General features: G+C 39.1%; 2 protein-coding genes across 6 annotated transcripts in view; one reads left to right on the top strand and one right to left on the bottom strand.

Moving 5' to 3' along the window:
- The window catches only part of PREPL (prolyl endopeptidase like), a 31484-nt gene extending 30254 nt beyond the window's left edge, over positions 1-1230 (top strand). For all 5 annotated transcript variants that reach the window (XM_087717705.1, XM_087717706.1, XM_087717702.1 and 2 more), the window contains one exon: positions 973-1230. In XM_087717705.1, coding sequence (XP_087573831.1) covers positions 973-1029 — 57 coding nt within the window. In that variant the 3' untranslated portion in view covers positions 1030-1230. The remainder of the gene's footprint in view (positions 1-972) is intronic.
- On the bottom strand, positions 1193-25932 carry SLC3A1 (solute carrier family 3 member 1). Its single transcript, XM_087717707.1, has 10 exons — positions 25219-25932; positions 23222-23401; positions 20953-21107; positions 16342-16467; positions 13890-14009; positions 12160-12284; positions 8184-8379; positions 7057-7203; positions 3824-3940; positions 1193-2606 (listed from the first exon to the last, which is right to left on the bottom strand). The coding sequence occupies exons 1-10, from the start codon at positions 25631-25633 to the stop codon at positions 2166-2168; spliced, it is 2022 nt and encodes a 673-aa protein (XP_087573833.1). The 5' UTR covers positions 25634-25932; the 3' UTR covers positions 1193-2165.
- Between the last annotated feature and the right edge of the window lie 895 nt (positions 25933-26827).

Below are 26827 nucleotides of genomic sequence, written 5' to 3' on the forward strand. Positions count from 1 at the left end.
GGAGGAAAGATGCACAGGGATTAGACTCATTCATCTTCCTTCTCACGAAACTGTGGATTGGCTAAATATGCATGGGATTCAGCCTCTTGGATCATATTACAGTGACCAAGGAAGATCTTCCCAGTAACTGGCTGGTAGTAACAATATACAAGGGCTTCTCTATCAGTATATCAGGGCTTTACTTTGCACTTTATACTGTATAGTCCAGATTCTGTAACTTTGGATAGAAAGGATCCATCTGCCTATAAAAGCTTCACATTCAGTAGAAAAATTACGCTGTTGAAAAGGAACTGCAATGGTTGATGTTGATTTCTCCCCAACATCAGTCTTCTTTGTTTATGGAAAAATCTGTTGAGATGGTTGATGGAATGTCTAGAACAGCAAGGAAACTAATGCTAGGGATTCTCAAGGAGATGAGAAATTGTATTCAATTTCTGGACTGTAATTTGCAGTCTTTTATAGATTTAAGTATGTAAAAACACAACTTACGCAAATAATGCATCCTTTTTTTTTCTTGTTGTGTTTAAATATTTTTAAAGTGTAGATGTGAACTTTTTGCCTACTATAGACAATACACACGCTCACATGAAAGTACTTCAGCCACAGGCTACGGTTGAAAGAAGCAAAGTAATTTTGAAAGCATTTTGTGACACCAGCTTCAGCGTTGGCTGCTGTTGTTCTGGTCACAAGCTGTGTTATACTTGACAGTAATGCTCAATTCACAGAAAGCTTTCCGGATATCAGTGAAAAGCCCATTACAGTAGCTGCCATTTTCTAAAGAGAATTCGGCAGGAAGAACTCTGATTACTCTTCAGACTGTAGACAAACCCCCATGATTATCCCCAGTGTTACAAGAGCACGAACAGCACTTCAAGGAGACCATCAATTGGGGTGGAAAGAGCTACAGAAAATACATCTCTAAAGTGTGGAAAAAGTTACGAGTACTGTGTTCTGTACTTTTTTTTTTTTTAGGTTGCAACACAACTAGCATTTCTATATAGTGAGGTTGGACTTGACAAGCAGGAGTAAAGCCAGGCTGGAATTTTTGTCCTTTTTGCAAAAGAAAGGAAAACGATTCAGCTAAATATTACCTGCCGAAGTGACTTCTTGAGAACTTTTTAACTTACTTTGGAAACTAAATTTATCCGGTGTTTGCCTGAAGAAAAGACAAGACACTTCTCCAAGTTCAGATGGTTTTGTTCACCTCAATAAAATTATTTTTTGTTTGAATTTGTCTTCCTTTCCTATATTGAAATATATGCAAATGGCTCGTAAGCAATAAGCAGAAAGCAGAAAATACAACCAAATTAAGGGGCTAAAAATCAGCAGTTAAAACTGATCAATTTAAAGCAATGCTTCAATAAAATTATTTTCATCATTTACTGAAAAACAGGCAGTGAAGCCTAAGTTCTTTTTAGGAAAGTTATTCTAAAATCTATGGCCAACAAGTGAAACAGCCCTTTCTCTGCTGTTGAGTAGAATGCAAGGAAATATTATCTATACCAGAATAGTGTTTGCAGAGAGAGAAATAAAACTATATCGTATCTTGTTGCTCTTTGATTTAAAGATCAAACACACACACCCTGAAGTGAACCTGGAAAGAAGCTGACAAGTGCAGGATTGAATTGGTATATTCCAGTGCCTTCTATTCTTCAAGAATCCTAGCACCTGCAGTCTGGACCAGTCCATGTTTGCAGATTGTCCTGAAAGTCAGGTTTATCTAGACTAGAGCATATTATAGAATCCAATGTAATATTAATATTATATGAGAAATTATTTTTCTTACTTTTAAAATTTAAACCTACCATCAGATCTTTATCCCTGCATTAGATAAGAAACAAAATGTAAGGTACATATTTAATAGAAACACACAATTTCATAGAATGTGAGAATTGGAGGAACTAGGAAAGCCAGCTAGAATGGTTCTCACAAGGCTTACAATTAATAGGAAAGTAATTTTACAAGCAACCATTTAAGCTAAGCGCAGTAAACAGTACATTGTAACTACTAGAGAGAGTTAATTTTTGGACTTCTTAGGTAATTCTAATTCTCCCATTAGAATTAGATCTAGCCTATAGAAATCTTATGAACAAGCTGGCATACCTTTTGTAAAGAAGTAACATGTAATCATCAACTAATGGATTTAGACTAATTAATAATAACATCTAACAGTACGTGTAAAGTAAATTAAAGGCACTGGAATAGCATGCCTTTTCTGCAACAAAGCACTTCTCTTTGAAATTGTCCATCATATGGAGTGGTTTGCTTGTCCTATATTCCAATACAAGTCCTTCACCTTTTTGCGTTTCAATTGTTTTCATGTTTACAACTTTCCCAGTATTACTGAAAATGGTGCTTAGCTTTATATTAGCTTCTGAAGGAATGCCAGGAACCAAAGATTGCAAATTTGTTATGGTTCCCTCTCCAAAATTTAGAACCATCATAAACACTTGATCCAACCCATCAAGTTCTCTTACATAAACAAAGACATTGGTATCATTCCATATGTAACACGTCCATCCCCTGTGAATGGGAAGCTCACTGGACCGAAGGGAATTGAGTTCTCGGTACAAATTGAGTGTGGAATTTGGGTAATTTTGTTGAATCTGAAATAAAGGAAAATCATTACTTAATTTATTAAATGCTTAATAAATACCCTTATTTGTTGTTACATAAAGTTCACTGGAGCCTTGGTAGGGTTGTGTGGGTGGTAAACTATAATCAAACATATGGTGTAACTTGACTATAGGTCAGTGATGGCTAACCTTTTTCTAAAGGTGTGCCAAAACTCTTGTGTGCACACACTAACACACATGCATGCCCACCCACCTGCACATGCACGAGAAACCTCCCACTGCACATGCACAAGCAACTACTGTGTGGGGGGAATTGTTACCCTCCCCAGGCTCCCGAGGCTTTCCTGAAGCTTAGGGAGGGTGAAAACGCCCTCTCCTGCCCCCCAGATGGGAGAGATCATTTTCGCCCTCCCTAGGCTTCAGGAAAGCCTCCGGAGCCTGGGGAGGGTGAAAAACAGGTCCAACGGGCCAACCGGAAGTTCGGAAATGAACTTCCAATTGACCTGTTGGACCTGTTTTTCGCCCTCTCTAGACTCCGGAGGCTTTCCTGAAGCCTGGGGAGGGTGAAAACAGCCTCCTTCGGCCCTCCAAAAGGCTGAAAATCAGCTGTGCCAGAGCAGAGGGCTGCCATGCCAACAAATATGGCTCCATGTGCCACCTGGGGCAAGCATGCCATAGGCTCGCCATCACGGCTATAGGTAGTCCTCAATTTACAACAGTTCATTTAGTGACTGTTCAAAGTTATAATAGCATTAAAAAAGTGACTTATGACCATTTTTATGACCATACTTATGACTATTGCAGCATCCCCATAGTTAGGTGATTTACATTCAGATGCTTGACAACTGCTTCATATTTATGGCTGTTGCAGTGTCCTGGGGTCATGTGATCCCCTCAACAAATTTCTCATTATCAACATAAATTATGGGCTAAATTATGGTCCTAAGTTGAGGACTACCTATGTGTCCTTCCTGTCCTGTATTTTAGCAAATTTTCGCCTGTGTTTTCTTCTTTAGAATATAAATTACTTTGGAACCCACACTGTTTTTGTACCACTGTAAGACATGCTATAGTTGGATAATGCACTAATTTAAGAAAATCCTCCCCACTTTATTTTCTACTAATTCTCCCCTAAAGTTCCCATATCAAGTTTTTTTTTAACTATACTGCACTGTATTTAAGACATCACACGATTTTTGTTAGCTTTTAATGGCAAACGAATGTAGGTGTTCAGATTTTATACTCACTTTCACATTTATATTTCGATAGTCAGGATTTACTGCTATCCAAGTTGAGTTGCCCTCACTAAAGCCAGCATGAAGGCTGTCATCCCATTGCATTGGGGCTTTTTCTAGAAAACGTGCCTAAAAATGAGAAGGACCTATTCAGTATTAAATTGAATTTGCATTTTTCACTAGGTACAGTTATATCTTATTTTCTGTATAGTCATATATCAACGGAGGTTACATGAGTATTAATAAAATACATTAAAACAATATAAAATGGGGTAGGTAGGAGAGCTAGCACCAAAGACTGCCACCATCTGCACTGGAAGACCTTGAACAGGAATACTGTTTGGAGCCATCTAGGACACATAGTCTTGTCCAAATAGGTATGACAAAGAACAGTGTTAGAAAGCCCATGGCTGTGACATTTTGACCTTGGTTCCTACAGTGGCCTCTATGCCTCTATGGAGACTGAGCTGTATTGTGTGTAACGTACCCTAACGATGCCTGCTTCATAATAAGCGACGTGATATTGTAATACAAAAAGCAGTGATTTATTAACAGCTTCATTAGGCATTCTTCATTAGGCATTTCTTATTCGCAGCCATCTTTTTTGCTCTCTTTATCTGCTTTTGAACTTTGCCCGTGTTTCTGTCCTCCCTTCAGTCTGTCATAAATCACGTTATCCAATAGCTTCATTCATCTCAATCCAGCTACTGTAATCTGAGATCCGGTTCCGCCGACGCTCTGCATGGAATGTCAACACAGGGAGTTGACATTGTGCCTCAAGCAGAGGCAATTCCCATCAAGGAGCAACTAGCCATTGCAGTTGCCCTGGGAGGGTTTTCTAAAAGTGAGGCAGGTAGAAGTCCCAACCAGGACAATTTGGGTTCAGATTTGCTAGGAGGGGGACACTAATGTGTCCAGGTTCAGATGCCTCTTAGTTGACTTTAGCACAGTAGTTAGAAAACTGAAGGTGTGAAAAAGTGTCAAAGAAATTAAGAAGGAGAGTCCCTGCTTGAGTGGCACATCTATATAACTGACCTTATATAAATTATGATAATTATCATTTGTAGGTGTGGTACATTTTGGGAAGGGAGATGTACCCTATTTTTGGAGTATAAAATGCATCTTTTCCCCCCTAAAAGAGCGTAGCGATGTTGGTGCATCTTATACACCAAATACAGTCATTTTTGACCTCCCGAAGCACCACCCCGCATCCCATTTTTGTGTTAAATGGGCCATTTTTTGCAAAAACGGAGACCGTTTTGCCTTCCCCCAGCCCCCAGCAGCACTCTGCAGGCTTCAGCAGGGCTGGGGGAAGGCAAAAATGCCCCTGTTTTTGTGAAAACAGGCTTTTCACAAAAACGGGGGCATTTTTGCCTTCCTCCAGCCCTGTTGAAGTCTGCAGAGTGCTCCTGGGGGCCAGGGAGCACAAAAACTTTTTTTCTTATCTCTTCGAAATTGTGGTGCATCTTATACACCGGTGCTTCTTATATCAAAAAAATACCATTTCTTGATGGAAGCAACATCCTGTTAGTGACAGGTTGAAAGAAATATGGCAGTGGAAATTGAGTTACCAGTGCCAGTTGTGCCAGTTTCCCCAGGTTGTGCCAGCCAAATTATTGGTGACTGTGTCCTTAGCTGTTGATATAAATGTTAAATCTCTAATAAGGCAGGATTCATCCATGATTCACTGCTAATGGGGAAGTAACGACAGAAATGAGATGATAACCTTGACAATAAGAGGAGCTGGTGAATGGGTTGGCTTCTTGTAACTTTTCTTTGGATCAGGGAGAGGCCTAGGATCACCCACAAATCTGCTCTCTGAGTCCATCCATAAAGAGATAATAAAATAATGGATGATCATCAGGCAAAAACCATCCATCCTAAACCAAAGTTCAGCATCTTCAAATGGGTACATCTACTTCTTCTCTTAACTACTTTCGGGAGTTTCTTGTTATTGATTTTGGGTGTGTAGAGTCTTCTGAAAGACAAGTTTCATAATGCTGCTGGGAAAGTTTTTTTCTACTCTTACTGAAAGAAGTTTTATGCAAATTTAAGGATTAAAAAGAAAAACAATTTTTAGAAAATAGCAAATGGTGGACTAGAATTTTGGAAAGTTAAACACTAAATTAAAAGGCTAGATGGATTTCAAAGAATATTTCTTATGGGATGCTTAAAATTTTATGGAAGAATATATCAAGATTTTGAAATTAACTTTAAGAAACCAAAGTTTCACATTCGTCACCACCAATCCATTCCAAGGCTGAGATTGGTATTAATCTATACAAATACTGTATCTACAGGAGCTGTTTCTGGCTCATCTAATGAGTGGCATCTGACCAGTTCCTGGAATCATAATGGTTCAGTGAGGACAATGGAGAGCAGTGGTTCCATTTTGTGGAAGCACTTTGGCACAACAAAGTTGGATTGATTTCAGCATCTTAGGAACAAGAGTCCTTGAGAGAAATTTAGGACTGAGAATTCCAGGTGAATGGCAGCAATAGGAGATGAACAAGTTGGTAGTTTTCTAGGAGAACATTTTGTAGGAGAACAGCAGCATCTTGGCAGCTTTCCTTTCTCTTCTCCATGGGATCCAGAGCTGGGTTCCCAGGATTGATGTTTGTGGATTCCATTGTGGTTGCTGGCAACCAGAGTGAGAAGTTCTGTACTGCAAGGATTTTTGCAAGCTGATTGACAAGATTGAACAAGGCTAGTCTTGCGTACCAACCTTGGGAGCTGACATGGGGAAGGGGTCTGTCTGCCAGATGTGTGATTCTCCTTGCAGTTCAGATGAGACCAGGATGAGGGAGGAGTGGGAAGGGGACTGGAATAGAATGAAGTGGGGTTTGGTAGTATGGCTGATGTGGGGTGGAGGCTCTGCTCAGGCCTAGGTGATGAATGGTTTACAAAAGAAATATAACCTGGTTGGTGGCTTTTTTATCCATTTGCTATGTCGGATTACATAAACTGCTTCAGCTTGAAGTGGAAGAGTGGGGGTGGGATTGGTGAATGGAGGAAAATGTGGGCATTTCAGTGGTGACAAGGGGAGTAATTATGGCAGATGGACAGCAGCCTCAGTGTTTAAGACAAATCCTATAATAGCCAGGCATGTTAGCTCTTGATCCTGAGGAATAAAGTCCTGAACATCTGAAGGGCAGAAGACTGAGAAAAGGCCTTTTTCATTACTTGATTTTACCTCCTCTATAACAAGCCTCTCAAAAGACTAAAGGGTTGAATTTTTAACTCACAGTTTCTGAAGTTGCATCTTCCATTCCTATTTCTTCACCATAATAACTTACAGGTGTTCCAGGAAGGGTTAAAAGAAGCATGTTTACGACATTTATATATTCTTTTCCAATCCGAGAGGATATTCTAGCAGTGTTGGAATCTCCAACCTAAAATTAAATAAGCCATTATTTCATTCCTAGTATACAAAGCTTGTATTATTTATGGAAATTCAAATCATACAAACTATTTATCCGGCAGTTTTAGAATTTATTATCATTTGATGGGCTAAAATTGGCTAGGGCATACTAAGCCAGCGGTCCCATATCTTTGCAGCTTGGCAGCCCAGCGGAGGGGGGAGGGGAACTGGGCCATGCAAGCAGCGGTTCATCACATATGAGCATGCACAGTTTATTTGTGCAGCTCTACTTGCACAGCCTGGTTGTGGATAGGCCATGGCCCGGTAATGGACCCCTGTGCTAAACCATAAGTACAACCATTAGTAGATCCATGTCACCTTTTTTCTCTTTCTCCACCATTACACTGATTTTAAATTTTTTATTATTACTATTGTAATTAACAGACAACAAAATCACACATTTAGAAGCCTTTCAACACAATTTCATCATTATAGTTTTAAGAAAGCAGACAATAACGCCTTTACAACATATGTTTTTTGTAAAATATTTCCCCAAGGAACCAACCCATAAAATTGAAGTAGACGGTATGCTACTCTCTCTTATCTTAATTTCCAGTTAATGTTGGAATTTTCTGATTTCTAAGAAAGTTTGCATTCGTATAACAACGATCTACATAATGAAGTATATAAATAGTTACATCATCTATGAAAAAAAAATCCCCGAATATTGATAGAATGGTTAAAGTTTCGCTCTGACAAAGGTATTCTTGGCTCCGAATGGGACAACTCTCCATGGCAACAATTCATTTCAAGTATTTAAAATAAATCCTTAAACTATAGTTTTGCTTTGGCACTTTTTTCATAAGTCCCCTTTATCTTGGACTGTTCTTTTCACAAACGATTATGCATCCTTTGTGAAAGAATAAATATTAACAGTTGCTTCATTAAAAATACATAAACAATTATACTGCAAACTAAAAATTTCAAAAATCCTCAAAATCAAAAACTTACCATCCAATTTGGCCATTTTCCTTGTGGCATATTCTTCATCCACAAAGCTATACTTTCAGAAATATCATTTCCTGAAACTGATTCCAAGTTCTTGAGGTGAAAATTTACAGGAAAATCAGCTTCTTGAATAAATGATGTCCCATAATACAACATCGTTTCTTCAATGTTGTTCTCAATGGTTTCTGTAGCCATAAATCTGCAAAGGAGGAGAATTTGTGTTCTTATGAAAAGGATTGGCATGATAAAGTACTTAAATAGTTACACCCTCTATGCCCAAAAGACTCTCTTAGTACTGATATGGCTGAACTATTGCTCTGACAGAAACAATGTGTACAGTGTAAGATAATATAAATAGAATGGGGAACATTAAAAGGACATTATACAGTACATGAGAAAATCCCATCATAAATGTTAGTTGAGAAACTCCAGGAACGGCATGCCATAAACAGAAAGCTTCAATTCTATGGCAAGACTGCATTCAAGATAGTGACAAAATTAGTGGACCAGAGGAATGCCATCAATATAATTTACTTGGACTTCAGTAAGGCATTTGATAAAGCAGACCATAACCTACTACTAGATAAAGTAGAAAATGTGGGTTAGACAGCATCACCACCAGATGGATTCGTAACTGGCTGACCAACCATACTCAACGTGTAGTCCTCAATGGAATCTACATGGAGGGAAGTATGCAGTGGAGTACCCCAAGGCTTTGTTTTAGGCCCAGTACTCTTCAACATCTTCATCAATGATTTGGATGAGGGAATAAAGGGGGAACTCATTAAATTTGCAGATGACACCAAGCTGGCAGGAATAGCCAACACTCCAGAAGACAGGCTTAAGATACAAAAGGATCTTGACAAACTTGAACATTGGGCATTATCTAATAACATGAAATTCAATGGTGAAAAGAGTAACGTGCTACATTTAGGCAAGAAAAACGAAATGCACAGGTACAGCAGAGGTGGTGCCTTGCTCAATAATAGTAACTGTGAGAGGGATCTTGGAATCCTAGTGGACAACCATTTAAATATGACCCAGCAGTGTGCAGCAGCTGCCAAAAAACCCAACACAGTTCTAGGCTACATAAACAGAGGGATAGAATCAAGATCACGTGAAGTGTTAATACCACTTTATAATGCCTTGGTAAGGTCACACTTGGAATACTGCATTCAGTTTTGATCGCCACGATGTAGAAAAGATGTGGAGACTGTAGAAAGAGTGCAGAGAAGAGCAACAAAGATGATATGGGGACTGGAGACTAAAACATATCAAGAACGGTTGTAGTAACTGGGTATGTCTAGTTTAATAGAAGGAAGGACTGGGGGAGACATGATAGCAATGTTCCAATATCTCCAATATCTTGCCACAAAGAAGAGGAAGTCAAACTATTCTCCAAGGCACCTTAGGGTAGAACAAGAAGCAATGGGTGGAAACTAATCAAGGAGAGAAGCAACTTAGAACTGAGGAGAAATTTCCTGACAGTTAGAACAATTAATCAGTGGAACAGCTTGCCTCCAGAAGTTGTGAATGCCGCAACACTGGAAGTCTTTAAGAAGATGTTGGATAGCCATTTGTCTGAAACAGTATAGGGTTTCCTGCCTAGGCAGGGGGTTGGACTAGAAGACCTCCAAGGTCCCTTCCAACTCTGCTATTGTATTATTGTATAAGACAAGTTTGTTCTTCTTTTCCTTTATTTTTTTTCTTTTTACACAGTATCTGTTAGATAATAAACTTGTGAACAAAATCCATATTGACTTATTGTTCAATATCTATACAGTGTTTATTCAATGTTACAGACTTCCAATCATATATAAAATAATAATCTGGGTGTGGGTAGAATAATTTCTCATTGACTATTTTTTTAGGATATGCCTGCTGTGTGTAGAGATAAAAGCCTTACATACTATTTTAAAAGATCTTCCAGTCTAAATAAACTGATTTTCTGTGATTTGCAGTTGAGGTTGGGAGAGGTGTAAAGTTCAACTGCTCCCTTCTCCTAGAAACAGAATCCTTTGGCTTTCAAGCAAATCTTAAAATACCCTCTCTCCTTCTGAGAAAATAATAGCTTTTCCAAATCAGATTTTTTTTCTATACTGAAAAACTGTGATTCTTTACTCAAAAGTTGTCATTTGTGACATCTAAAGACTTTTGAAGAGAAAATAACTTCAGAGAACTTTAGTGAACTTACTTCAATCAGGCACCAACGTTTAGGACAGAGAATGGCCATCACGTCCAGAATCACAGGAAGTCCAAAGGTGCTTTTTCAAAAGGCAACTGGACTTTCTTTGGGTTTTTTTTTCCTTGAAAACATTTTGCTTCTCATCCAAGAAGCTCCTTCAGTTCTGACTGAATGGGGGGGGGGGAATGGAAAGATTTATATTCTTTGCAGTCATCTGATCATTAGCACTTTGAAAGCTGATCATCAGATGCTAACAATCAGATGACTTGAAAAAATATAAATCCTTCCATTCCCCACCATTCAGTACAACTGAAGAAGCTTCTTGGATGAGAAGTGAAACATTTTCAAGGGGAGAAAAAACAAGAAAGCCCAGTTGCCTTTTGAAAAGCACCTTTGGGACAATCATGACCTGGATGATAGAGAATCTCCATAGACAGTCAGAGGAAGCAGACAAGACAGCAGCTGCTGCCAGCCTCTGTGATGCTGGGTCAAGATCCTGGCAGATCCTGGCAGAATGCATGTCACCAATGTCTGCCACAGATGATGAGCCACATACCTGTCCTTGCCAGCCCTTTTCCTCCAGCATCAGGTCAAAAGCAGCTGCCATCACTTGCTTAATTGCCTTTGGTTCTAACCTCTGAATAAGCACAGGAGGCCTCTTAAGAATTTATCTTAACTAACTCCAAAAAGGAAACAGTTTGGACAAGTAGTTAATTCCCCAAAGAGGCAGAACTAGAGAAGAAAACTGAAATATTTTAACATACGGTATTTGTTTTGTTTTTGTTGTTTTTCGTACTGGAAAAACACGGCATCAATCAATCATCCTGCTAAAACATGTGTTCTTATTAACTGTGAAGTGAAGCTAAAATGAATATCAGCAACAATGATTGACCTGGCAAAAATTAAAAGTCAGGTAGAATGAGACTTTGAATTGTAATAAAACACGTTATAAAAATAAATAATATTAAGTGCAACACGCAATACTAGCTGGCTGAATACTTATTCATGTTTTTTCCTTTCAAAGAAGGTATAACAGATGTATATTGCAGGATTTGAGATAATTGATCTGTGTGTTTGTGTGTGTGTGTGTGTGTGTGTGTGTGTGTGTGTATTTGCTGGGTAGGCAACAAGTATTGCCACTTATATTACAATGTAAGCTCTACTGAAATCAAAGTTTAAAATATCAAATGCTGCTGAGACTATAGAATTTGCTTCCCACAACTTCTGACACTCAGATATTTTTGAAGTCCGGTTCCCATTAACTCCAGTGAGCATGGTAATAGTCAAGAGTTTATGGGATATGTACTCCTATGCCTAAAAGGCCAAAATTACCACACAAAAAAACCAGACCATCTTCTCATAATGTTTCCCCTAGCATTGCAATTTGCTACTAACATTATCGAGCTATTTGATGGGTATGAAAGCTGATTTTCCCACAGTCAACAGCAAACAGACAGACACAGGTCTGGCCATTGCCCAACTACAGAGCAGATGGAGACTGTCCCTTCCAACACGGGCAGGTTTCTGCTCTGGAACACAAACCAGACAGGAGAGTGGCAGACGGATTTCAATACCTATTACAGTATAAATAGAACTCATATTTGATATGCAACAGTCGCTGGTATTCTGTTTTGTTTCTTAGTTTCTCTATAAGAACCAGAAATTCTCAGATCTTTATGTGGCTTCTTACCTGTTAAGTTTGCTGAGGGGAGATTTGACACTTGGGAACATTACAGCTTTGAGTAATACAAGACAAATAAAGCCAGGCTGATAGATAAAAATGAATATGGTTACCTGTATCTACCAGGTTCACTGCTGAACTTATTCATGGTATGCCGAAAACTGCGGACTATATCATGCAAGCCGACTTGGGTCGTGGTGTAGTCATGATACAGTTCAGAATAAGCTGTGATGTTTTCCTGACAAAACAGTGGGATGTTGTAATTATTCCTCTGATAATAGCCTCAAAGAAGTGCTCACAAGGTGGATTTGGCACACACCCCATACTTTTTTTTTTCAATTCCCAAAGCTCAGAGAGACTTATATTATGAATACTTTTAAAACAGAAAGTCCAAATAAACAAACTGGGCTTGTCTTTACAGCAGGCTCATGGAGCATGGATGCACCAAGGGGGCACCCGTGTTTATCCTGCCATGGGGGGCTCACAGGCTAAACATGTGCAGTCCAGTGAGGGCCCTGGGGCAGACCAGTGGGGACCCTTGGCAGGTGTTTCTGAGCAAAAATAGGCTGTGGAATCACCTTGGGATCTCGTACCTCATAGCGGCAGGACCTCTTTGTGAGAAAAAGCAGCAGGAGCAACTTACAACCTTCTCTATCAGTTTCATCATTGACTGGGTGGCGTGGGAAGCTGGCAGAGGAGGTTGCAAATGGCAGTTATATGACTGCAGTTTGCTGCTATGCTGGAATGGCAAACTGGACACTTGGGCACTTGGCTCGCAATAGTATGACTGCAGGGGTGCTGCAACGTCATGGACCGACTGTAAGACCCCTGTGTTCATCACCACTGTAATTTTGAACATCACTGAACGAATGGTCATAGCTGAAAAACTGCCTCTACTTTTATAACTCAAAAGTAGGACAGTGTGGGAAGAGTGACATTCCTGTAGTACGCCACGAATGACCCTAAGCACTCCCTAAGAACGACTCTTCCTAGATGAACAGTATTTTCTGGTAGGTTCAGAAAATCCCACTTGCAATCCTGCTTATGAAAGTTTAGTTTGAGAATTTTCCAGGAATATATTCTGAGAAGAAATCTCACAAGAACCAATAGCAATAGCAATAGCAGTAGACTTATATACCGCTTCATAGGGCTTTCAGCCCTCTCTAAGTGGTTTACAGAGAGTCAGCATATTGCCCCCAACAATCTGGGTCCTCATTTTACCCACCTCGGAAGGATGGAAGGCTGAGTCAACCCTGAGCCGGTGAGATTTGAACCGCTGAACTGCTGATCTAGCAGTAGCCTGCAGTGCTGCATTTAACCACTGCGCCACCTAACTCACTGCGCCACCTAACTCATTCTCTAAATGTCTTAGAGAATGCAGCGTATAATACAGCCAGAGTTACAGCCAAACCTATTTATATCTTCTATATTGTGCAAGAGATGTATATCTACAAAAGATTAAAAAATAACTAACTCAGAGGCAATAAATCTACGTTCCTGTCATCACAAATCTTCCACCAGCCTCTAACAGAACGGATGAAGCTTTGTGAATGAGAAACGAAACATCTCCAAGGAAAAACTAAGGAAGTCCAGTTGGCTTTTGAAAAAACCACCTTTGAGACAATCATGACTTGGATGACAGAGAACCCCCATAGAAATTTACCAGCCTCTAGTTTATGATTTGCACAATTGTCCCCCAAACACACTCCAGTTACTCTTAATATATTGCAAGTCACTGTATTACATTGACAGAAGCCTAGCAACCGATAAAGAATTATATAGCACCCAGCAAATGCAATAAGCATTTGTTCCTTATGGAAGGACAAAGCTGAAAAACTGTTACCGGCGGGAGACTTTTATTCACTTGTGGCTCATCTCTCAGATGTGTTGCTTCTAAGAGGAATTTAAGAGAACTGATGCTAAATCCATCGACTCCTTTGCCAAGCCAAAACTGAATAATATCCTAAATAAAAAGCAAAAGAAGAATGAGTGGGTTTGCTTCGTTGCACATTGTCATGCTTACAACAAGAACATTTCTCATTCTGTTCTAAACATCCAATGTTGCAATTTTTAGCTTTCTTTCATTTGTGTTCTCGTTCTTTTCTTAGATTCAGGAACAAACCTCAGTGCTGCTTGGCACATTTTGTCCAACATTCTGCATTGGCTACTGTGCTGAGTGGAGGTTTAAAAACATCTATTTCACAGCCTTTTTTGTCTGCATTTTGAGCCAGTGCTGACTCTTGGCAACCTCCTGGACAAGCTTGTGCAGTTTTCATGACAAAATTTTCAAACATGGTTTGAAAATGCCTTTTTCCTTAGGATTAGAGAAAGTGATTGGCCTAGAGTCACCCAGCTGGCTTCATGTCTAACCCAGGACTGGAACTCCCAGTCTCCAAATTGCCTTTAAGCCCCATGACAAAATGGCTTTTATTTCACTCATTGGTCCTTTCTGATTTTAAACTCTATTCTACCAGAAAAGTATATGTGAAACTAGCTTTCCTACAGTACCCGACTTTGGGTTGCAGGGAAGAAGTTTCTGTTTTTGGAAAATTAGCATCAAAACAGATGATTTGTAATAGAGAGACCCCATAGATAATACCTCTGTTTGAATCAACAGCCTTGCTGAATTGGACCTGGGCCCATCATAGCACAGCATTCCCCCCCACTTCACAATGACCAACCAGATGCTTCAGATCTGATTGCAAGCAGTTGGTAAAGACATACCTGCCTCTCATCATTGTTCCTCTACACTTGTGTGTAGAGGCATGCTGTCCCACCCTGAAAGCAATCATTTCTTTTTGCAGACTCATGCGGCTATGAAGCTATTGAATTGCCTGCAGAGAACATCTTGGTCCCTGAGCAGGTTAGATTTATCACTGAACATTCAACCATGGACCAATTTATAATTTAACAATTTCCAGCAGAGAAATACTTCAGTCTATCAAAAGGTCCCCTTTATGTTGCTTTCATTGATTTTAGGCTAGCCTTTGATTCCATACTACATGGAAGGCTCTGGAAGAAACTAACTGCCAAGTTGATAGATTATTGTTCCCTTAAACTGCTAGGGAACAAGATGGCTCAGCGGTTAAAGACGCGGAGCTTGTCGGCTGACAACCCAGGTTCCAGACCTGAGCGCTGCATAACAGGGTGAGCTCCCATTACTCGTCCCAGCTCTGCCAAGCTAGCAGGTTCAAAAACATGCAAATGTGAGTAGATAAAGAGGTACCACTTCAGTGGGAAGGTTATGGTGTTCTGTATTTTCATGTTAGCCACATGAGGACAGAAATGCCTCTCAGGCAATGCAGAGTCCCTCAGCTGAGAATCAGAGATGAGCACCACCCTTTGAGTCAGTCATGACTAAACTGATAATAGATCTCCAACATGGCACAACCACCTTTTAAATAAAGGACAATCTTGATGGCAATTTAACTGACACCCCCCCAACCCACCTAAAAGGGTGTTAAACAATCTTATAAAGCTTTATCACCTTATTGCTCTCTAGAGAACAATTTAAAATTTGTCTATAGCAAATTTTGTAGTATTCTCAAAAAAACTGCTTTAAATCTTCAGTTAATGAGAGACTTACTGAGCCTGTTAAATCCTTTAAGCATCTAGGTGTTCATTTTCAATCTTCTACTACTGGGTTCATTAGACAAATGAGCTTAACACAAGAGCTCAAGAAGCATCCCTTGAGATTACCAAATATGCATAGCAAACGGCAGCAACTACATCCTAGCAGCAAGTGGATTGAAGCAGCTAAAAAGCTAAAGATCTGAGTTTGATCCTATATGGTATGCTCACTTGTGCTTGTGCGTTAAGACATCTCTAGATTTGAGAACATCCAATTAAAATTTCTAAAAGCTATCAAACATTCTCCTCGTTTGACTTTTAATGTTCTTGAATGGCTAGAACTAGGCTGCATCTCCTTTGGGTCTTGCTTGAGACCTTAGATTCTTGTCAAAGAAGATCCTTTGTAGAACTTCTTTGATCCATCTTACTTTATGGAGTTCTTGGTGCTCGCAAAGCTTGTTTGTTTGCTTGCAGATGTTATATTATACCCAATAACTTGCACCAGTAATGTTACCTAGTCAGATAATGAAACATCTACAAGCAAAGATTCTAATTCAGAAAGCACCAAGCTGCTTCTTAAGCAGTTAGTGGTAAGAACCTATTGAGGAAAGAAGACCAAAGCTTTGGAATGATCTTCAGCTGCCTTCCTCCCCACTCTTCCAAGTTGTATTGTTTGATGGGAAGCCATCTAAAAATCTTAACAAAGAAATACTATTGATACTTACATGCATTTCTTCCTGAACATTAGGATTACGAAAATTTAAATCTGGCTGTTCTTTTCCAAACTGATGAAAATAACATTGGTTCCTCACAATATCATACTGCCAACTGGAATTTCCCAAGACGCTCATCTGATTGCATAAGAAATACAATATATTTTTAACACGCTATTTAATCTGATTCCCATGAAACCTTGAATATCCAAACATTAAAAATGGAGAATGGATTTACTTTTCTTTAAACAGCTATGTTTACAGCAAATGTATTTCACATGGCTATCAGAAAAACTACATCAAATGATGATGGTTCTTGACTTATAAAAAGTAAGAGTCTGTTTTTACTGTATAGGGGACAGATCACCACAGAATAAGCATTTTTAAAATGCTAAAAACTGACACTTGATTTTCAGCCTTTTTATTATCATACAGTAGCTACCGGTATCTCCGCTGAATATATTTTTTTATGTTTAAGTATATTTAATTATGATTATGCCTTTCTGATTTCATTGTGAGGATATCATATCATTATGAGCAATATCATCATGTGGAGTATCAGCCACTTTTTTGTGAAATAGTGGTGAATTTTGAACTGAGGAAGTTGGGTTTATAGTTTGGTAACTATTGGGTTTGGTTTTTTTAAAAAATCTAGGAGTATCTCATCTACTTCTAAGAAATGTACCCCATGCCACCAGGCAATCATTCTCTAGCCCCACGGATTGGCCTTGGCTTGTGATTTAACATCAAAGCAAAGAAAGATCCTGTCCCCTGGGAGGAAATTACAGCAGGAACTTCACTTGCCATGAGCTCCTCCAGGTGAATGAGAAAATTGGCAATGAATTCATCAAAAATGCATTTAAAAAAACCAAATCAGCTTTCTACCGGGAAACTAACAAAAGTCAATCATTAAAGCTTGTAATTTTAAATCATAAAAATACATGAGAGAAGTAGACAGACTCCTATCACACAAAGTCTTCCTCCTCCTTCTTAAAGATTAAACACAAGAGCACCCAATTCTTGCAGAATTCCCAACATACTTTTTGTGCCTTTTCAAAAATAATAATAATAATAACCTTTTTGCAAGCTAGGCTTAAAAGTTTGCCTCCTGCCATTTGGGGACCTGGTCATATTCCTAGCCCTTTGGACCTTGTTATCTACAATTAGATAGACTGGTCAACTATTTTGATTTCTGGTGATTCCTTTAATCTGCACCGTAGGTTCTGATGTCTTCATCTTCCATGTATATTCTGTATGAGTGGAGAGAAGAACTCCTGCTCCAAGAACTATGCACACTCAAACCGCACTTCCAATGTCCACATGCTTAGAGGAACACCCTATTAGAAATCATATTTGTGTAGGTATTCATATGCAAACTCCTTATCTCACTCACAACCCAGAACACGCAAGATACCTGAGTGCAGTGTCAATGCACTAACTGAGGTGTGTATGTACCAGTGGTGGGTTTCAAATTTTTTTAGAACCTCTTTTGTAGGTGTGGCCTGCTTTGTGGGAGTGGCTTGCTGGCCATGTGACCAGGTGGGAGTGGCTTGCTGGCCATGTGACTGGGTGAGCGTGGCCAACTTGTAAAATATGGTGAAACTCACTTAACAACGCTCTTGCTTAGCAACCAAAATGTTGGCACAGAAACTTGAATTTGAAGAGCACAAGTCTTAAAGCTGTCAAGTTACAAGATCCTTGCACCCCTAACCCTTTAGAAAAAAAAACCCCAGGGTTGTTCAAACTTGACAGCTTTAAGACTTGCGGACTTCAACCCCCAGAATTCCTTCTCTCGCTCTTCATCTTGATGATGTGCGGGCGGGCAGGGGGAGGGAACTGGAACCAGTTCTAAATGGCATGGTAGATTTGTGGAACCTCTTCTATAGAAGAGGTTAGAACTGGCAGGAACCCACCCCTGGTATGTACCTCAGTTGCTTTCTACCATTTTTCTGATTTCAAAGATTCCCCATGGGAAGGGGCTATGTATGCCTCCTCATTATTTACCATTTTCTCTCTTCTTTGATTCATTTACATCATAACTACTTTAATTTTATTGCAATGTTGTCCAATCCATTACGTCATGTTAATGAAAAGGATACATAAACTATTAATATGTGAACAATTACAAATACGCAGATCACATGGTGACATTTGCTTCAATGTTAAGAAGAGGAAGAGGCCCATATCGAGTTAAATACTGATAACTTTTTCTGGCTCAAGATAAATGACTATCATGAAAAAAAAAATAGCCTAACTGGATACCACAGAGCAAATATCAGGAAAATGAAATGGATTCATTTGTGGGATTAAACTGATCTACAAAAAATTATGTAGATTTATTAGGGGACTGGAGGCTAAAACATACAAAGAGTGGTTGTTGGAATTGGGTATGTCTAGTTTAATGAAAAGAAGGAGTAGGGGAGACATGATAGCAGTTGTGGCAACCCCAATATCTAAGGGTTGCCATAAAGAAGGGTGCGGTGTCATCTTATTCTTCAAAGCACCTGAGGGTAGAACAAGAAGCAATGGGTGGAAACTAATCAAGGAGAGAAGCAACCTAGAACTAAAGAGAAATTTCCTGACAGAACAATTAATCAGTAGAACAACTTACCTCCGCAAATTATGGATGCTGTAATACTGGAAGTTTTAAAGAAGAGATTAGACAACCATTTGTCTGAAATGTTATAGGGTTTCCTGCCTGAGCAGGGAGTTGGACTAGAAGACCTCCAGGGTCCCTTCCAACTCTTCTCTTTTCTTCTATTTTTGTTGACACTGCAAGCTACAGTGTGCTCTGACTTTAAGCAATATGATAAAAGAAAATATTATAGGAAAATGGAACAATGTCATCCCTGAACTTCCCATTCTCAAAGTAGTGAAACCACTTTCAGACAAATTAGCATTCTAGAAAGAAATAAAGAAGGATTTAACAATGGCTTCATTTGTTTTCTTCTGATGTCATGGCTAGCGGAGAGAGGAGACCGCTGTGATGAGAAGGCACTGGGGCTGAGATATCCACAGATGAAGTGGCATCTCACAAAGAATTAGTTATGAGACATGGGTTGTTGCCTGCTGAGTGGTTTGCACAGAGATAGGAGGAACATAGCAAGAAATGCACAAAAAGCATTCAGAGCAAGTAAAGTAAGAAAAATAGCAATGCTAATGCTTCACTAAGCAAATCACTTAGTGACTGCATGCATTTTTTGAAAGGTAAATTACTTCAAAAGTAGCTGAACTCTGCATTTTTCTTCTTTGGGAAGTTTGTAGATCAATGCTTGTAATGACTTAAAATGTCACTGCAGATGTGTCTTCTGAAAAGCCATTCCATCTGGCTTACTTATATTACACAGCAGTGCACTCTTTGCCTACAAGTATGCATGAACCTCTCTGGCAGTTTGAATTCAAGTCACTTATTTCTGACCTTAGTGATCGGGCTATTAATTGATAATGCTTTCAACTGAAAACTCTAGACTTTTTCTCCAAATAATCATTTTCTTGGAGCACGAGATGCAACTCTTAAATGTTTCACCATTGGTTAGTTCCATTTGGTATTACGGTAAAGCACTTAGGTACTTTGTCTGTTTTAGACATAATCAGTAGAAGTGTTTTTACTTCAACTGTGATCAAATTAGCAAAGCTAAACCAGTAAGAGCAAACAGACCGTTTCCGCGAACTATTTATTGCTGAGACATAAAAAAAAATTGTTTCCTAGTAATTAGTACATATCAGCATATGGCAATACCTAACAGTTCTGTTGTGCATATTGTTCCTGAATTTGTCCTTCCTGTAATTATAACAAGCTTATTTATTAACTATTTAATCAAAGCTATTATCATCCTGCGAGATCTTTAATGTGTGGGTGCCGGTGCAATCTTGACTCCTGGCAACTGCCTGGATAAGTCCCTGCAGTTTTCTGGCCAAAGTTTTTTAGAACTGATCTGCCATTGTCTCCTTCCTAGGGCTGAGACAGAGTAATTGGCCCAAGGTCACCTAGCTGGCTTTGTGCCTAATATGGGTTTAGATCGGGGTCTCCAACCATGGCAACGTTAAGCCTGGTGGACTTCAACTGCCAGAATTCCCCAGCAGCTTTGCTGCTGAATACACTGCATTTTGGTTTCTAGCCTGGTATCTTTAAGTAGTAGGGCAGTGATGGCAAACCTTTTCGGCACCGAGTGCCAAAAAGGTTGTGCTGAAACATCAGATGCCTGCACACATGCTCGTTGGAACCACGCTCCGTAAAAGCCGAACTTCCGGATTCTACCGTGCATGCACACCAGAAACCCAGAAGACAAATAGGCAAACCCATGAGCGCTGGGGGACATGGCTTTATATGCTACTTTGGTCACGCATGCCATAGGTTCATCATCACAGTACTAGACTATACGGCAAACCGGTTTGTTTCTAATTACGTTGCTTCATAGAAAATCATGCTATCCTAATTTTCTTCACCAATAGGGGTTTAAACTGAATTTAAAAAATCTGAAACGGAGGGCAAAGATACCCTGTTTGTAAGATCTGCATTTGAAGCTAATATTGGAACCCAATGCATTGCCAAACGCAGATCTGTTACATCACCTAAATATTACTTTGTATATGATTGGCAGCCTATCAAAACTTTATACTTACCCAGTTATTTGGAGGAGTGGTGATCCCATTGACATGAGCACAGTCATGCCAGATGTAATAATCCGTATATTTTCCAGTCCGATTCCGACTAAGCTGAAACCACTTGTGCTTGTCACTAGTATGATTGGGGATTAGGTCCATTATCACTTTTAAACCTTTCAATTCAAGATGCAAAGAATAGTATGTCAAACAGCCAGGCAATATACACATGCACTGTGTTTCAGAAAGAAGTAAAGTATTTTAATTTTAAAAGCATAGATGCATAATGGCAAATTGAGATTAACAAACCCCTTATACAAGTGTGCTGCAGAGATTAGTGAACTAATCCATGTGAAGCACCTGAAGAAATTTGAGATTAGAAAGAAGACTAAATGGTCATTGATGTAAAAATTGTTAGCATCCTCTCAAAAAGATTGTTATGGTACTAGTCCTGGGGAGAACTGGGATTAATTATCATTAATTCTTGCAGTTTACTATATTAATACAATTGGCCTTTCATTCCTCCATCCTTTGCTAACCCCCCCACCTTCCAGACTTGAAAACAGAAAGATTTTTAGAATTTTTTTTTAAATGATAGAGGCAGATAATAACTCTTTATGCCAGTAGGAACCTTTCCCACTCTCAATATGGGCTTTTTGCATCCAATCCAGTGGTGGGATTCAAATAATTTAACAACCGGTTCTCTGCTCTAATGACCAGCTGGGTAGGTGGGGCTTGGTAGTCATGTGACTCAGTGGGTGTAGCCAACTCAATGTCACTCATATCGATGGACGCTTTGCCTCATCTGTTACAATGTAATAAATGTTAACTGGAGAAGCAGTTTCTGTAAACAGGGCAATAAAGATTAGGCTAAAAACAATACCAGAATGTTTCCTTCCTGCTTTCCTTAAAGAATTAGCCCTGTAAAGTGGAAAAAACAAAATAAGATTTCTTCCAACAACCGGTTTTCCGAACTGCTTAGAAAGTTAACAACCGGTTCTCCTGAATAGGTGCGAACTGGCTGAATCCCACCACTGATCCAATCCTATATCATAGGTCCGTGATGGCGAACCACGGATGTGGCATGTAGAGCCATCTTTCAGGGCACTCCAGCTGTTGCCTGTTGCTCTTCCAGGTTCCAGCACACACATGCATGCTGGCCAGCTGGTCTTCACACATGCATGCATGCCAGAAACCAGAAGACCAAGTTACCGGCGTGCATGCGTACGCCCGAAACCAGAAACTCAGCTTCCCGGTACATGCATGCATGCCAGGGAACTGCTCTTCCGGTTTCCGGTGCTCCCCAGCAGGCGCATGTGCATGTTCTCATTTCAGTACTTGGTGCCAAAAAGGTTTGCCAACACTATAATAGGTTATAGTGTTGATCGAATCTTGGGTGATCTTGAAAAGGCTAAGCAAGATTGAAGCTGGTTAATATTTAAATGGGAGAAAATCCCTGAATATTGACTAAAACTGGGAAAACAGAATCACTTCTGCATTTTCCCCCAAAATATTACATGGACCTATGCATGAACCTGATCTAAGTCTAGGGGTGTCAAACAGGCCACACCCACTCCAGCTCCATGAAGAAAAAATGTGATACATCACATGACAGCAACATGACACCATGAGTTTGACATCCGTGACCTAAAAGAATCTTTACCTTTTCCCTTCACGGACGAAACAACATCAAAAATTGTTCAGGTTCAACACTATATATAATAAAGAAGTCTCCTTTGAGTCAAATTATGTCCCTAATGATTATATGATTAGCACATCCATGAAGGAAATAATTTGCTACTTGAAAGCAAAACTTTCACTCTTTGTATTCCAGTTTCAGTTTCAGTTTCAGTTGCGTTTATTTATAGGCCGCCCTTTTCCCTGAGGGGACTCAGGGCGGCTAACAACTTATATGGGAGAGGAGGACATACAATAACATAAAAACACAGTATATAATTAAAATCAAGCAACATTCATTCAACATTCGGGCAGGGGCAAATTATGGTCTTTACCCCCAGGCCTGGCGGGATAGCCAGATCTTGAGGGCTGTGCGGAAGGTCTGAAGGGTGGTGAGGGTACGAATCTCCACGGGGAGATCGTTCCAGAGGGTCGGAGCTGCTACAGAAAAGGCTCTCCTCCGCGTAGTTCCAAGTCATTCTTCCAAGTATTACTGAATGGAACCCATTAGATTTTTAAAGTGAGGCAAGAGGAACTGAGTATAGCCAACTTTACATACAGTTAGGTGTAAAAGAATAGAAAATGGTACTTCTTTCTTAACAATAAAGCCAACCTTTATCGTGGATTGCTGCAACCAGATCTTCAAAATCCTTCATGCTTCCAAGGATTGGATCTATGTCTTCAAAATCCTCTATTCCATATCCAGAGTCTTTTAGGGCTGATTTATAAAAAGATGTGATCCAAACAGTTTTTATATTAAGATACTGTATATGTTCTAGTTTTTCCTGGATACCTAATCAAGAAAAAAGTGGAACAATACTATAAATATCAAGTCACAAATTTTCTGAAGAACTGAATCATTACTGGTAGAAGATGCAATTAGATTAGGAAAATTAGATTCCCGGATTGTGTCATGGTTTAAAAAACCACTATTGTTTGGTTACATTCATACATCAAACCACAAAGAAGTAACTACATTTCAGCTTAACTGTCAAACCTGGAAGCCATCATTTACATTGGGCCTTGAGGCCTGCTACATTTTCTACTGTGGGAAAATTGGAGGGGGTTAGGGTTAGGGTTATATGGAATATGGGGGATATATAGTCAAAATAACATTCTTTTCTCAGAGAGTCAAGGGCACCTTGCACTGCAGCTGCGATGATTTGATTGGGAGATATCTCCAGTTTTGGATGGTGCCTGATTGTACCATGGGATAGACATGTGGGTGCTGGGCAGGGACTTGGACTTTCATTTGGGTGGGGAAAATCTGGAAACTTTCAGATTCAGGTTTTCCCAGATATGCCAATGTGACATCCCTAATAAAATGAAATTTTGAGGAAACTCAAGCCTCAGAGTCTTCTTTCGTTAGGATTGTTACTTGGAACCCTGAGATTAACATGTATGAAGTTAGCATTGTTCTTATACTTAATTATGAAAATCAATTATGATAAGATGAATAATACTGTAAGGAAAGATGTAACACTGGTTCAAACTGCTTAGAAATACTGGATGGGGACGTTAAAACAACTTGAGGAAACCACCTCTGCCAATTTTGATAGTGGTGGTAACTGATCAATAGGAACCAGCAGCTGTTTTTATTGCAATCCATCTTGCATTGCCAAGAGAACTAAATTGAAAGAGATTCTTAAAAGATATCATACCTTCTCAATGCTTTCTAGTGTAATGTGGAAATAGATACTATACTGTGTCATTATTTCAGATTCTTTGAGCCTTCCCATACTCTGCCTATATATCTCACCCACGATTATATATAACTTTGGGTTATTTTCTTTAGTATGTTTACGTAAAATGTAAGATTAATTTTAAGGTAATTGAGTTAATCTAGTACAAACTGACATTTGTTTACTGGATATGAACTGAAACAAGAAGTGGGACGCCCTAAATGCTCAAGGTGCAATGTTACACAATAGGCAACCTCAAGATATTGCTGGATCACAACTCCCAATACCTCCAGGGGCTTTGGCCAGTAGTGAAGGATGCTGGGAAATACAGTTCAGTAATGGAGAGACCAATGTTGTGAACATATTACCTGTAAGATTTCTATGCTGTTTTCAACCTAGCATTTGAGAATCTAAAAAGTATTTGGTTACCCATCTTAAGATGAACATTTTAAAAAAGTATTTCCAATTAACCTTTATTTGAAAGCAAGAATGTGCAACTTTCCTGTGCTGAGATCCATATTTAGATTTCAGATGGCCTGATGGAAGTTGCTTTTCACAAAATTAACAGATGGGCCCCAGACAAAAATTAAATCCCATTTTATTTCATTTACATTTATATTGAATCAGCATTAAATATAAGGACCGCTCTCTAGTTATGGGCTAGAAATTTCCCCCTTCTCATCTTAAAAGTTACAATTTGGTAATAAACTTGGGAATCTTTGGAATCACCCTCAAGTCTTTCGGAGGCTTTGGACCTTTCTTTTAAAGGAACCGTTTTCTGCAAAATTTCTTACTGTAGAACTTCTTTCTCTCTCCAAATAAGAGAATTTGACAAGATCGTCAGGCAAAAGAGCTTTAGAACTCAGTTCTTTTTAAAAACACACAATATGGCAAGGCTGCCATCCCTCAAACAGTTGAATGTACCCACCTTTGAGATCACCGTTCCCATCTTTGTCAGTGTCTTTAAATGACCGTGGATAGAGCTGATAAATGGAGCTGGCTTGCCACCAGTCAAGGCATTTGGGGGACAAGGCAATGATTGTGACCGTAGCTGCCACAAGCACCAGTGAAGCTGCAATGATCAACCAGAAGAGTATCTCTCTGGTAATCCTATAGCATGCCTTTGTGGAGTACTGAAGGAGCACCTCTTTGGGCATTCCTGCATAAGGCTGCTGAGTTAATCCATCCTGTGCTTCTATTTCCATGACGAGAGGACCAGCCCTTGGTGACCCTTCCTCAGCTGCTTCTTTGGCATCCAGCTCTTCAGCCTGAAGAAAGCCATTGTTGTCCAAGCCTTCTTTCTCTTTCAGCTCAAGAGAGAGGATTGTATTTTCTCCAGCCATTCCTTTTGTTCAGTGCTGTCTCCTCTTGCTCAGAAGCCTCATGTAGCTGAGAAGTGGGTTGAATACCTTCAATCAGTGAAATACATTCTTGTCATTTGTCCCTGGTTTATAAATAAACCTGACCAACCAGTCCAAAGTCTGACAAAGATTAAAGAGAGTCAAGTGCTCCAACTCCTTTGAACTTTTCTTTATAGTCTGGTAAAATGTTGCAAGAGAACAAAGATCTAAATGGACTTCAAAAGAAAAAAAAATTGCAGGGCTTTGGAATAGGTGGTGGCATTCTTTTTTTCCCTCTTCAGCAATGGATCTTTGTCCTTAACCCTTTGATGTCGGGAAGATGTTCCATAGCCAAGCTTCCTGCTATGGCAGTAGCATTATATTAATCCACTGAAAGTACAACTGAAGTTAAAAGGCTACTTTATTTTTAACTACTAGCTGATTGAATTTGTTTATAAATTTATAAGGCTGCCCATGACCCTGGGTGGTTAACACAAAAAGATTAGGCAACGAGTTACATTAAAATTAGACTAAACACCCAGGGCCGCCGAGAGAATTATTAAGCACTGGAACAAGACTAATATAGGCACCCTCACCTACACATGGGCACATAAATCAATAATGTCATAATTGTACATTTATTAATTATATCCAAACATAATTAAGTTCAAGCAAATATATTAAAAAGATCTTTTATTTCTGTAAAAGATAATAAAAACAATAATACACATTAGTATTTAAACAATGAAACAATATACAGATTTTTGAGATGACATTTCATAACCATTCATAAACTGAAAAGAAATATAAAACATATTCATAAATGAAATGAAACTAGATGGAAACGTAAATAAATAAGTAGTGAAATTAAAATTCAACAAATTACATAATAACTGTTTCAGATTAATAAAGGTTATGTGAAACAAGCCTGCAAGGTGGTTTTACTATACACACAATGTATAGAGTATGAAGTATATATCCAATATTGTTTTTCTTTTTCAAAATTTGGTTTTGTAATTTTTTAAAATGTACCGGCTACATCCTCCTCTCAGGCCTGTAAACACCTAAAAAGAAGGAGAGAAAATTAGCATAAAGTCAAAGCTGATTTACTTACTTAAACTAATAAGTTTTTTTAAAAAAGAATTTTATTAATCCATTTTCAAACTAACATACATACATAAATAAAATAAACACAAA

The sequence above is a fragment of the Thamnophis sirtalis genome, unplaced genomic scaffold, assembly GCF_051295495.1.
Source record: "Thamnophis sirtalis isolate CommonGarterSnake01/CBP01778 unplaced genomic scaffold, rThaSir2_p1.2 scaffold_6, whole genome shotgun sequence".
Classification (NCBI taxonomy): domain Eukaryota; kingdom Metazoa; phylum Chordata; class Lepidosauria; order Squamata; family Natricidae; genus Thamnophis; species Thamnophis sirtalis.

Excerpts from the sequence above, each read along its gene's own strand:
- SLC3A1 (XM_087717707.1), bottom strand. The coding sequence starts at position 25,633 with ATGGCTGGAGAAAATACAATCCTCTCTCTTGAGCTGAAAGAGAAAGAA. Across the intron at positions 21,108-23,221 it reads TGCAGCAATCCACGATAAAG|GTTTAAAAGTGATAATGGAC; the intron begins GTTGGCTTTATT and ends TTGAATTGAAAG. Across the intron at positions 2,607-3,823 it reads ATCGAAATATAAATGTGAAA|ATTCAACAAAATTACCCAAA; the intron begins GTGAGTATAAAA and ends CCTTTATTTCAG.